The sequence below is a fragment of the Oncorhynchus mykiss genome, chromosome 17 (assembly GCF_013265735.2).
Source record: "Oncorhynchus mykiss isolate Arlee chromosome 17, USDA_OmykA_1.1, whole genome shotgun sequence".
NCBI lineage: Eukaryota > Metazoa > Chordata > Actinopteri > Salmoniformes > Salmonidae > Oncorhynchus > Oncorhynchus mykiss.
In genome coordinates this window covers 9,843,192-9,856,152 of record NC_048581.1, presented here as the reverse complement: position 1 = coordinate 9,856,152, position 12,961 = coordinate 9,843,192, and the positions used below count along the sequence as shown (strand labels likewise).

Sequence of the window (12,961 nt, the reverse complement as noted above, 5' to 3'; positions counted from 1 at the left end):
GAGAGAGAGAAGGGAGGGAGGAGAGAGAAGGGAGAGAGAGAAGGGAGGGAGGAGAGAGAGAGAGAGAAGGGAGGGAGGAGAGAGAGGAGAGAGAGAAGGGAGGGAGGAGAGAGAGAAGGGAGGGAGGAGAGAGAGGAGAGAGAGAAGGGAGGGAGGAGAGAGAGGAGAACGGAGGGAGGAGAGAGAGAGGAGAGAAGGGAAGGAGGAGAGAGAGAAGGGAGGAGAGAGAGAGAGAAGGGAGGGAGGAGAGAAGGGCGGGAGGAGAGGGAGGGAGGAGAGAGAGAAGGGAGGGAGGAGAGAGAGAAGGGAGGGAGGAGAGAGAGAAGGGAGGAGAGAGAGAAGGGAGGAGAGAGAGACAGAGATGAGAATGGGGGAGAGGGACAAAAATACAAAAAAGTACAGAAATAAATGATATTTCTAAAAATCGAAATGTTACATTAAAACCAAAACCCCTCGACACAATGAAGTGTAGAAATGTGTAGAAAGTGTGTAGAAAAGTGTAGTGTAGAAGTGTAGAAATGTGTAGAAAAGTATAGTGTAGAAGTGTAGAAATGTGTAGAAAAGTATAGTGTAGAAGTGTAGAAATGTGTAGAAAAGTGTAGTGTAGAAGTGTAGAAATGTGTTCATCCACATACCTGGGGAGAGCATGGCGGAGGGCATGACGGCCTGCTGGTTGAGGAAGGGCTGTGTGCTCTCAGAGGTGTGTGTGTTGGTAGCGTTGAGGTGGGGGGGTCCGGCGGCAGGGGTCCCCAGTTCATTACGGGGGGGCTCCCCCACCTGCTGGCTCAGATGGGGGGCCAGGAAGTGAACTAGGGGGTCAAAGGTCAAAGAGGAGTCCAGAGAGGTCACGGGGACAGTGGGGATGGAGGGAGGAGGAGGGGGGGTGAAGGGGTGTTGATGCTGCTGCTGGGGGGGTTTGGACTGAACTAGGGGGGTCTGGGGGGAGGAGGAGGGGTCCAGAGGGGCAGTGATGCTGACCCCGCCCCTGCTGGACTGGTGGGGTCTCTTACAGTATATATTGCTAGAGGAGGACTTTTGCTGCTGGGGGGCCAGCCCTGAGAGAGAGAGGAGAGAGAGCAGGAGAGAGAGAAGGAGAGCGAGAGAGAGAGGAGATAGAAGGAGAGAGAGCAGGAGAGAGAGGAGAGAGAGCAGGAGAGAGAGGAGCGAGAGCAGGAGAGAGAGGAGAGCGAGAGCAGGAGAGAGAGGAGAGCGAGAGCAGGAGAGAGAGGAGAGCGAGAGCAGGAGAGAGAGGAGAGCGAGAGCAGGAGAGAGAGGAGAGCGAGAGCAGGAGAGAGAGGAGAGCGAGAGCAGGAGAGAGAGGAGAGCGAGAGCAGGAGAGAGAGGAGAGCGAGAGCAGGAGAGAGAGGAGAGCGAGAGCAGGAGAGAGAGGAGAGCGAGAGCAGGAGAGAGAGGAGAGCGAGAGCAGGAGAGAGAGAGCGAGAGCAGGAGAGAGAGAGCGAGAGCAGGAGAGAGAGAGCGAGAGCAGGAGAGAGAGAGCGAGAGCAGGAGAGAGAGAGCGAGAGCAGGAGAGAGAGAGCGAGAGCAGGAGAGAGAGAGCGAGAGCAGGAGAGAGAGAGAGAGAGCAGGAGAGAGAGAGAGAGAGAGCAGGAGAGAGAGAGCGAGAGCAGGAGAGAGAGAGCGAGAGCAGGAGAGAGAGAGTGTGTTGTTGTTAGTGACTGAACAGTGAGCAGGCTTGTAAGACTCTAGAACACTAGATTTTTTTTGGGCCAAATAAAGGTTCAGCTTTCCTCGGTTTTTTTTCACTCTCAAAATCACACCTTGTTTCTTTCTGACAGCTACATTGGATGTTCTAAGTCCACAGCAAAGCTTTAAAATCACACCTTGTTTCTTTCTGACAGCTACATTGGATGTTCTCAGTCCACAGCAAAGCTTTAAAATCACATCAAAAGGCCACTTCTGAGGTCTGGAAAAAAACCTAACAAAAACCATACTGAAGTTCACCTTTAATTGAATTGCGCACCTAGGAAGAGACAGTTGTGTTTGGCTCGTGGCGTTTCTGTACAACGCCCACCGACCGGACTGATAGAAATCATCATTATATCATTCTGTCAGGTGGTCCTACTTCACAGACTACATTTAATATGGAAGGAGGAAGCCTTCAGAAATGACTGTCTCCTGCACGCTACCCGTCTCCTCCACGCTACCCGTCTCCTGCACGCTACCCGTCTCCTCCACGCTACCCGTCTCCTCCACGCTACCCGTCTCCTGCACGCTACCCGTCTCCTGCACGCTACCCGTCTCCTGCACGCTACCCGTCTCCTGCACGCTACCCGTCTCCTCCACGCTACCCGTCTCCTGCACGCTACCCGTCTCCTGCACGCTACCCGTCTCCTGCACGCTACCCGTCTCCTGCACGCTACCCGTCTCCTGCACGCTACCCGTCTCCTGCACGCTACCCGTCTCCTGCACGCTACCCGTCTCCTGCACGCTACCCGTCTCCTGCACGCTACCCGTCTCCTGCACGCTACCCGTCTCCTCCACGCTACCTGTCTCCTCCACGCTACCTGTCTCCTCCATGCTACCTGTCTCCTGCATGCTACCTGTCTCCTGCATGCTACCTGTCTCCTGCATGCTACCTGTCTCCTGCATGCTAACTAGCTACACAACAACAGGCACAAAGAAACAGGCTTTACTTCTTCAGAAAGATGCACAAATCCCTGATGCATTCTGTCGTTCTACTGAGAACTGCTTCACAACCAGTTGACTGAGAGCTGCTTCACAGCCAGTTGACTGAGAGCTGCTTCACAGCCAGTTGACTGAGAGCTGCTTCACAGCCAGTTGACTGAGAGCTGCTTCACAGCCAGTTGACTGAGAGCTGCTTCACAGCCAGTTGACTGAGAGCTGCTTCACAGCCAGTTGACTGAGAGCTGCTTCACAGCCAGTTGACTGAGAGCTGCTTCACAGCCAGTTGACTGAGAGCTGCTTCACAGCCAGTTGACTGAGAGCTGCGCATTCTTGCTGCCCGACGTGATACCCCACTCAAACTATGTATTATGAGCCGTGTGTGTGTAGTGTTGTGTGTGTTACCTGTGTCGTCGCTGTCAGAGGAGTCACTGCTGCCTGATGAAGATCCTGTCTTCATCTTCATCACACTGGTCACCTCCAGAGCCTTCTCTACTGCGTTACACACACAGGATGGGTTAACAGTCTCTCCCTGGATGGGTTAACAGTCTCTCCCTGGATGGGTTAACAGTCTCTCCCTGGATGGGTTAACAGTCTCTCCCTGGATGGGTTAACTGGTCATTCTGGTCTATATTATTTCACCATCTCTCCCTCTCTCCCTCTCCCTCTCCCACACTGAACACACACTTCCTCTCCTGGTGTTTCATTATTTTACCACCTCTCTCTCTCTTTCTCCTTCTCCCTCATTCTCTCTCCTTCTCTCCCTCTCTTTCTCCTTCTCTCCCTCTCTTTCTCCTCTCTCTCCCTCTCTTTCTCCTCTCTCTTTCTCCTTCTCTCCCTCTCTCTTTCTCCTTCTCTCCCTCTCTTTCCCCTTCTCCCCTTTCTCCTCCTCTCCCTCTTTCTCCTCCTCTCCCTCTTTCTCATCCTCTCCATCTTTCTCCTCCTCTCCCTCTTTCTCCTCCTCTCCCTCCTCTCTCTCTTTCTCCATTATTTTTCCACCACTCACTCTCTTCTGTCCCTCCTTCCCTCCCTCTCGCTCCTTTTTACCTGGCTGTGATTTCTCTAGTCAAGACGCATTTCTCAGGTTCTCTCTCTCTCCCTCCCCACCTCTCTTACCTGGCTGGGATTTCTCCTTCTCTCTCTCCCTCCCCACCTCTCTTACCTGGCTGTGATTTCTCCTTCTCTCTCTCCCTCCCCACCTCTCTTACCTGGCTGTGATTTCTCCTTCTCTCCCTCCCTCCCCACCTCTATTACCTGGCTGTGATTTCTCCTTCTCCCTCTCAACCTCTCTTACCTGGCTGGGATTTCTCCTTCTCTCTCTCTCCCTCCCCACCTCTCTTACCTGGCTGTGATTTCTCCTTCTCTCTCTCCCTCCCCACCTCTATTACCTGGCTGTGATTTCTCCTTCTCTCTCTCCCTCCCCACCTCTCTTACCTGGCTGGGATTTCTCCTTCTCTCCCTCCCCACCTCTCTTACCTGGCTGTGATTTCTCCTTCTCTCTCTCCCTCTCCACCTCTCTTACCTGGCTGTGATTTATCCTTCTCTCTCTCCCTCCCCACCTCTCTTACCTGGCTGGGATTTCTTCTTTCTAAGGCTGGTCCAGACATATGTCTCCAGCTCTCGGAGCGTCGAGGGTTTCAGCGTCTCAAAGTCGATCTCTATCTCGTCTGGGTTGGTGTTCTTGAGCGATGGCTCTCGTGATTGGATGATGTGGACGACGCGGCCCAGCTTGTCGCCGGGCAGTTTATTGATGTCTAGACTGAGCTGGCGTTTCTCCTCGTAGGACATTGGCTTACACCTGTCAGCTGCCCCGCCCACAAACACACCTGGGACACAGACAAATACATTAACATTTTTGAAAAAAAATATTATTTTTTTATATCTTACAAAATCTCTCTCTCTCACTCACTCACTCACTCACTCACTCACTCACTCACTCACTCACTCACTCACTCACTCACTCACTCACTCACTCACTCACTCATGTCATCTTGTGCCTCCAGCGAGGCTGAGGGAGCAAGGGGGGTGGAGCCGGTCTGATGTGGGGCGCCCAGACGGCTGCTCTTCATACCTTCTTTCTTACTGCGGAGAAAGAGAGAGATGAGAGCGAGTTGACAGAGCGTGTCAGAGAGAAATTATTAATCAATCAGAAATCTCCATGGTCCATCCTGGGTTTATCCATCCTACCCAGATTTCTCTACCTGGGCTTCTCTCCAGCCATCCTACCTGGGCATCTCTCAATCCATCCTACCTGGGCTTCTCTCCATCCCATCCTACCTGGGCTTCTCTCCATCCATCCTACCTGGGCTTCTCTCCATCCATCCTACCTGGGCTTCTCTCCAGCTATCCTACCTGGGCTTCTCTCCATCCATCCTACCTGGGCTTCTCTCCATCCATCCTACCTGGGCTTCTCTCCATCCATCCTACCTGGGCTTCTCTCCATCCATCCTACCTGGGCTTCTCTCCATCCATCCTACCCAGATTTCTCTACCTGGGCTTCTCTCCATCCATCCTACCTGGGCTTCTCTCCATCCATCCTACCTGGGCTTCTCTCCATCCATCCTACCTGGGCTTCTCTCCATCCATCCTACCCAGATTTCTCTACCTGGGCTTCTCTCCATCCATCCTACCTGGGCTTCTCTCCATCCATACTACCTGGGCTTCTCTCCATCCATCCTACCTGGGCTTCTCTCCATCCATCCTACCTGGGCTTCTCTCCATCCATCCTACCCAGATTTCTCTACCTGGGCTTCTCTCCATCCATCCTACCTGGGCTTCTCTCCATCCATCCTACCTGGGCTTCTCTCCAACCATCCTACCTGGGCTTCTCTCCACCCACCCTACCTGGGCTTCTCTCCACCCATCCTACCTGGGCTTCTCTCCACCCATCCTACCTGGGCTTCTCTCCACCCATCCTACCTGGGCTTCTCTCCATCCATCCTACCTGGGCTTCTCTCCATCCATCCTACCTGGGCTTCTCTCCACCCACCCTACCTGGGCTTCTCTCCACCCATCCTACCTGGGCTTCTCTCCACCCATCCTACCTGGGCTTCTCTCCAGCCATCCTACCTGGGCTTCTCTCCAGCCATCCTACCTCGGTTTCTTGATCTTCTTGGGCGTGGTCACCAGCTCCTTGCTGTTTTTGCTCTTTCTGATTGGCTGGAGGATGGCAGGGGGCAGGATCTCCGGTGGCTCCTCCCCTCCTATCTTCTTCTTGAACTTGTCTTTATTCTTCTCCTTCTCCCGCTCTTTTCTCTTGGGCTTGGTGGCCTGGGGCGTGGACAGAGCGGCCAGCTGTTCGTGAACAGCTTTGAGCTGTAGGACAGACACACACACAGGAGGATGTTAAAACACAGCTTCCTCTCAACTCTTTCATTTTCTCCCCCTTTCCTTCCTCTCTATCTCTCTCCACCCCCTTCCTTCCTCTCTCTCTCCACCCCCTTCCTTCCTCTCTGTCTCCACCCCCTTCCTTCCTCTCTCTCTCTCTACCCCCTTCCTTCCTCTCTCTCTCCACCCCCTTCCTTCCTCTCTCTCTCTCTCTACCCCCTTCCTTCCTCTCTCTCTCCACCCCCTTCCTTCCTCTCTCTCTCTCCACCCCCTTCCTTCCTCTCTCTCTCTACCCCCTTCCTTCCTCTCTCTCTCTCTCCACCCCCTTCCTTCCTCTCTCTCTCCACCCCCTTCCTTCCTCTCTCTCTCCACCCCCTTCCTTCCTCTCTCTCTCCACCCCCTTCCTTCCTCTCTCTCTCTCTACCCCCTTCCTTCCTCTCTCTCTCCACCCCCTTCCTTCCTCTCTCTCTCTCTACCCCCTTCCTTCCTCTCTCTCTCCACCCCCTTCCTTCCTCTCTCTCTCCACCCCCTTCCTTCCTCTCTCTCTCTCCACCCCCTTCCTTCCTCTCTCTCTCTACCCCCTTCCTTCCTCTCTCTCTCCACCCCCTTCCTTCCTCTCTCTCTCCACCCCCTTCCTTCCTCTCTCTCTCCACCCCCTTCCTTCCTCTCTCTCTCTCCACCCCCTTCCTTCCTCTCTCTCTCTACCCCCTTCCTTCCTCTCTCTCTCTACCCCCTTCCTTCCTCTCTCTCTCCACCCCCTTCCTTCCTCTCTCTCTCTACCCCCTTCCTTCCTCTCTCTCTCTACCCCCTTCCTTCCTCTCTCTCTCTCTCCACCCCCTTCCTTCCTCTCTCTCTCTACCCCCTTCCTTCCTCTCTCTCTCTCTCCACCCCCTTCCTTCCTCTCTCTCTCTACCCCCTTCCTTCCTCTCTCTCTCTCTCCACCCCCTTCCTTCCTCTCTCTCTCTACCCCCTTCCTTCCTCTCTCTCTCTCTCTACCCCCTTCCTTCCTCTCTCTCTCTCTCCACCCCCTTCCTTCCTCTCTCTCTCTACCCCCTTCCTTCCTCTCTCTCTCTACCCCCTTCCTTCCTCTCTCTCTCCACCCCCTTCCTTCCTCTCTCTCTCTACCCCCTTCCTTCCTCTCTCTCTCTCTCTACCCCCTTCCTTCCTCTCTCTCTCTCTCCACCCCCTTCCTTCCTCTCTCTCTCTACCCCCTTCCTTCCTCTCTCTCTCTCTCTCCACCCCCTTCCTTCCTCTCTCTCTCTACCCCCTTCCTTCCTCTCTCTCTCTACCCCCTTCCTTCCTCTCTCTCTCTACCCCCTTCCTTCCTCTCTCTCTCTACCCCCTTCCTTCCTCTCTCTCTCTCTCCACCCCCTTCCTTCCTCTCTCTCTCTACCCCCTTCCTTCCTCTCTCTCTCTCTCCACCCCCTTCCTTCCTCTCTCTCTCTACCCCCTTCCTTCCTCTCTCTCTCTCTCCACCCCCTTCCTTCCTCTCTCTCTCTACCCCCTTCCTTCCTCTCTCTCTCTACCCCCTTCCTTCCTCTCTCTCTCTCTCCACCCCCTTCCTTCCTCTCTCTCTCTACCCCCTTCCTTCCTCTCTCTCTCTACCCCCTTCCTTCCTCTCTCTCTCTCTCTACCCCCTTCCTTCCTCTCTCTCTCTACCCCCTTCCTTCCTCTCTCTCTCTCTCTACCCCCTTCCTTCCTCTCTCTCTACCCCCTTCCTTCCTCTCTCTCTCCACCCCCTTCCTTCCTCTCTCTCTCCACCCCCTTCCTTCCTCTCTCTCTCTACCCCCTTCCTTCCTCTCTCTCTCTACCCCCTTCCTTCCTCTCTCTCTCTCTCTACCCCCTTCCTTCCTCTCTCTCTCTACCCCCTTCCTTCCTTCCTCTCTCTCTACCCCCTTCCTCTCTCTCTCTCTCCACCCCCTTCCTTCCTCTCTCTCTCTACCCCCTTCCTTCCTTCCTCTCTCTCTACCCCCTTCCTCTCTCTCTCTCTCCACCCCCTTCCTTCCTCTCTCTCTCTACCCCCTTCCTTCCTCTCTCTCTCTACCCCCTTCCTTCCTCTCTCTCTCTACCCCCTTCCTTCCTTCCTCTCTCTCTCTACCCCCTTCCTTCCTCTCTCTCTCCACCCCCTTCCTTCCTCTCTCTCTCTACCCCCTTCCTCTCTCTCTCTCTCCACCCCCTTCCTTCCTCTCTCTCTCTACCCCCTTCCTTCCTCTCTCTCTCTCTCTCTCTCTCCTCTCCTTCTGCCTCCCTTCTCTTCTCTTCCTAACCCCTTTCTTTCTTATTGTATTCTTTCTCTTTGGGTGAGTCAGTGTCAACACAGGGTTTTATCCTTCCTACACTTTCTTCACCCTCGGGAGGCCCCTTCACCCTCGGGAGGCCCCTTCACCCTCGGGAGGCCCCTTCACCCTCGGGAGGCCCCTTCACCCTCGGGAGGCCCCTTCACCCTCGGGAGGCCCCTTCACCCTCGGGAGGCCCCTTCACCCTCGTTAGACCCCTTCTCCTCCCGTCTCCCCCTCACCTGTTCCTGTAGTTCAGCCAGTCTCTGTGTTCTCTCGTGTTCCAAACCTCCCTCAGAGGATTCTGATTCCGACGAGGAGGAGCTGTCATCGGAGGAGGAGGGGGGTCGGGGGGCAGGGGGCTGTCTGGCCGAGGGGGTGGGGAGGGGGTGGAGGGTGGGGACGGGGAGGGGGTGGAGGGCAGAGATGGTGGGGAGGGGTTTGAGGGCTGGGGAGGGGGAGGGGAGGGGGGCCGTCTCCTCAAGCTCGTCAGGCATTTTGGCAAAGCGCATCTCAAACACGTCCTGTAGAGAGAAAGAGAGAGCTTTGTCAATGTTAACATATGTTTCCCATGCCAACAAAGTCCCTTGAATTGAGAGCGGTCAGAGCTATGAACCATGGGAACTTTAGTCCGTGGCACTGTGAGATTTGTAGTTCATCATTCATCACTGTTTATGTTGACACCTGTCATTTGTCTGAAAGTGCTGTTGGTTGGTTGTATTTTTATGTTTGTTATGATTGTCAGATGTGTTGTAGTTGTTCACCTGTAGTTTGTGTAGTTCTGTATCTGCTGTGTTGCATTATACCTGTAGCTTGCGTGCCATAGCAACCATGTTGTGTAGTTTGCATGTCATAGCAACCATGCTGTGTAGTTTACCTGTAGCTTGTGTGCCATAGCAACCATGCTGTGTAGTTTACCTGTAGTTTACCTGTAGTTTGCGTGCCATAGCAACCACGCTGTGTAGTTTACCTGTAGTTTGCGTGCCATAGCAACCACGTTGTGTAGTTTACCTGTAGTTTGCGTGCCATAGCAACCACGTTGTGTAGTTTACCTGTAGTTTGCGTGCCATAACAACCATGCTGTGTAGTTTACCTGTAGTTTGCGTGCCATAGCAACCACGCTGTGTAGTTTACCTGTAGTTTGCGTGCCATATCAACCATGCTGTGTAGTTTACCTGTAGTTTGCGTGCCATATCAACCACGCTGTGTAGTTTACCTGTAGTTTGCATGTCATAACAACCATGCTGTGTAGTTTACCTGTAGTTTGCGTGCCATAGCAACCACACTGTGTAGTTTACCTGTAGTTTGCGTGCCATATCAACCATGCTGTGTAGTTTACCTGTAGTTTGCGTGCCATATCAACCACGCTGTGTAGTTTACCTGTAGTTTGCATGTCATAACAACCATGCTGTGTAGTTTACCTGTAGTTTGCGTGCCATAGCAACCACGCTGTGTAGTTTACCTGTAGTTTGCATGTCATAACAACCACGCTGTGTAGTTTACCTGTAGTTTGCGTGCCATAACAACCAAGCTGTGTAGTTTACCTGTAGTTTGCATGTCATAACAACCATGCTGTGTAGTTTACCTGTAGTTTGCGTGCCATAGCAACCACGCTGTGTAGTTTACCTGTAGTTTGCATGTCATAACAACCACGCTGTGTAGTTTACCTGTAGTTTGCGTGCCATAACAACCACGCTGTGTAGTTTACCTGTAGTTTGCGTGCCATAGCAACCATGCTGTGTAGTTTACCTGTAGTTTGCATGTCATAACAACCACGCTGTGTAGTTTACCTGTAGTTTGCGTGCCATAGCAACCACGCTGTGTAGCTTACCTGTAGTTTGCGTGCCATATTGACCACGTCATGGTCTGGGGGGTTGTATTTGTAACAGTTGGAGAACATCAACCGGACATCAGCAGCAAAGTGCTGAGCATCTCTGTACTGCCTGCTGTCCAGCTTATCCTGAGGGAACAACCACACACACGGTGAGGGGACAGAGACACGGTTACCAATTAACACAACCAGGATGTGAGAAGCAGGGCTTCAGTTAGGAAACTGTGGTGCCGGATCCATATGCATTGGGTGTATAACCCCTTAGGGCATCCAGCCACGGTGCTCAGAATGACACAAATCACATTTAGATGGTAATTCCTCTGAACAGAACATGCAACCAGAGGATACAACAATGTGTGTCCTTCTCCGATACGCCTGGTGAAAACATAAAACACTCCCTGATGCTACACCTTCAATGTATTACCCAGAACCCCCTGGTGCTACACCTTCAATGTATTACCCAGAACCCCCTGGTGCTACACCTTCAATGTATTACCCAGAACCCCCTGATGCTACACCTTCAATGTATTACCCAGAACCCCCTGGTGCTACATCTTCAATGTATTACCCAGAACCCCCTGGTGCTACACCTTCAATGTATTACCCAGAACCCCCTGGTGCTACACCTTCAATGTATTACCCAGAACCCCCCTGGTGCTACACCTTCAATGTATTACCCAGAACCCCCCTGGTGCTACACCTTCAATGTATTACCCAGAACCCTCTGGTGCTACACCTTCAATGTATTACCCAGAACCCTCTGGTGCTACACCTTCAATGTATTACCCAGAACCCCCTGGTGCTACACCTTCAATGTATTCAGATCTATAGGAGGAGCAGATAGAAGTTCCTCTACGGTCTGTCTGGTCTTCCTCTCAGACAGCTGGGAGGTCCACTGCTGATGACATCATCACTCATCTAAATGAACAATGAGTGAGTGAGGGTCCACTTTTGATGAGCTCACCTTGACGGTTCCGAGGTCCATAGGGTGTTTGATGATGTGGTGGTAGTCGTGGAGGCCGAGGGCGTGCGCGTCGACAGGCTTGTAGAAGGGCCACGCGTACGCAATGTGTTTCTTAGACAACATGTCTCTGATAAGACCGCCACAGAACAGCAGCTGCTCCTAGAAGAGGAGGAGAGGGGAAGAGGGGAGGAGAGGGAGACGGAGACAGAGGAGAGGGAGACAGAGGAGAGGGAGACAGAGGAGAGGGAGACAGAGGGAAAGAGGAAGGAAAACGAAGGCCGAGGAAAGAAGACTTTATTAATCCATATGAGAAATGTGTTGTCAGCTGTAACCCAACCACTCTGATATACAGACAGACAACCCTAACCCTGTACAGACAGATAGACAACCCTAACCCTGTACAGACAGACAGACAACCCTAACCCTGTACAGACAGACAGACAACCCTAACCCTGTACAGACAGACAGACAACCCTAACCCTGTAGAGACAGACAACCCTAACCCTGTACAGACATACAGACACAACCCTAACCCTATACAGACAGACAGACAGACAACCCTAAACCTGTACAGACAGACAGACAGACAGACAACCCTAACCCTGTACAGACAGACAGACAGACAGAGACAAGACAGACAGTCTGTCTGTTTCTCTACTGCCCCCCCCCCACACACTGTTTTAACCTCTTATTAGGAGAATAATACCTGTCGTTTGGGGCTCCCGCCGTGACTTGTTAACGCTCCGCCCCCGGGAACCCCCCCGCCTAGCCCCAGGTGGTGCTGGGAGTCGGGCTGGGCGGGGTCTCGTTTGGGCTGCTTCAGCGGGCGGCTGCTGCTCTCACGGCGGGGGCGGGGGGGCTCCGTCGCCACGGGAGACGACTCGCTGAGCTGGTCGTTGGCGGTGGGTGTGGTGGTGTCAGCCTTCCTCTTCTGGCTCTTCCTCTGCTACAGGGGGGGGGGGGGTTAAAGGTCAGGGGCTAGAGGTCAAGACAACACCACACATTCCCTCAGCATGACACATGATGAGTGGATAAGTCGATGTGCTAAAAGTAGAAAAGTAAACATGGTCCCAGCTGGATCCCCAGAGACAGGAATGAAGAGACATTCAACTAACAGGAAGATAATGACGGTACTTGGGAACATCTCAGGGCATGACTGGAGGAAAGAGAGAGCGACTTCCTATATCAGAAGTCAATTAATATACAGTGCCTTGCGAAAGTATTCGGCCCCCTTGAACTTTGCGACCTTTTGCCACATTTCATGCTTCAAACATAAAGATATAAAACTGTATTTTTTTGTGAAGAATCAACAACAAGTGGGACACAATCATGAAGTGGAACGACATTTATTAGATATTTCAAACTTTTTTAACAAATCAAAAACTGAAAAATTGGGCGTGCAAAATTATTATTAAATTATTATATCTTTATGTTTGAAGCCTGAAATGTGGCAAAAGGTTGCAAAGTTCAAGGGGGCCGAATACTTTCACAATGCACTGTAGGTTTGTCTCCTCGTTCCGTTCGACACTTTCAGACTCCCGTAACCCCGCCCCTTCTTTTCTCCCTCTGGTCTCCTCACCTTAGCTGGGGGTGCGATGCTCTGGGGGATGGGTGGGGCAGCAGGGTGAAGGCCTGGGTGGGCTGGGGGGTGGTGGGGTACGGAGGTGAGGCCCTGGGCCAGGACATCCAGAGGGCTGATGGGGAAGGGTGGTCCCAGCTGGGGGGCGTGCGAGGGAGGGGTGGGGGGAACGCGAGGGGGCTGGGTCTGAGGGGGGAGGGCGAGCGGGAGGGTGGGGGGCCCCTGGGATACGGGGAGACCCCGAGTCTGAGGGCCCGGCGACAGGGAGGAGAAACCTTGGGTGTGGGGGGTGGAGGAGGGAGATGAATCCTGGCCGGAGTCAGACTTAGACAGGAGACCTG

The 12,961-nt window shown here is 53.1% G+C and overlaps 1 protein-coding gene across 9 annotated transcripts in view; it reads right to left on the bottom strand.

Annotated features, from left to right (window-relative positions):
• The window catches only part of LOC110516202 (bromodomain-containing protein 4), a 61,902-nt gene that overhangs the window by 14,876 nt on the left and 34,065 nt on the right, over window positions 1-12,961 (bottom strand). For 8 of the 9 annotated variants that reach the window (XM_036948861.1, XM_036948860.1, XM_036948859.1 and 5 more), the window contains 10 exons: window positions 12,621-12,958; window positions 11,748-11,987; window positions 11,042-11,200; window positions 10,078-10,206; window positions 8,489-8,770; window positions 5,738-5,958; window positions 4,625-4,725; window positions 4,212-4,469; window positions 3,049-3,138; window positions 636-1,055 (listed from right to left, as the gene is read on the bottom strand). In XM_036948861.1, the coding sequence (XP_036804756.1) occupies window positions 636-1,055; window positions 3,049-3,138; window positions 4,212-4,469; window positions 4,625-4,725; window positions 5,738-5,958; window positions 8,489-8,770; window positions 10,078-10,206; window positions 11,042-11,200; window positions 11,748-11,987; window positions 12,621-12,958 (2,238 nt within the window). The remainder of the gene's footprint in view (window positions 1-635; window positions 1,056-3,048; window positions 3,139-4,211; window positions 4,470-4,624; window positions 4,726-5,737; window positions 5,959-8,488; window positions 8,771-10,077; window positions 10,207-11,041; window positions 11,201-11,747; window positions 11,988-12,620; window positions 12,959-12,961) is intronic. The other variant, XM_036948865.1, reaches the window with a different exon arrangement.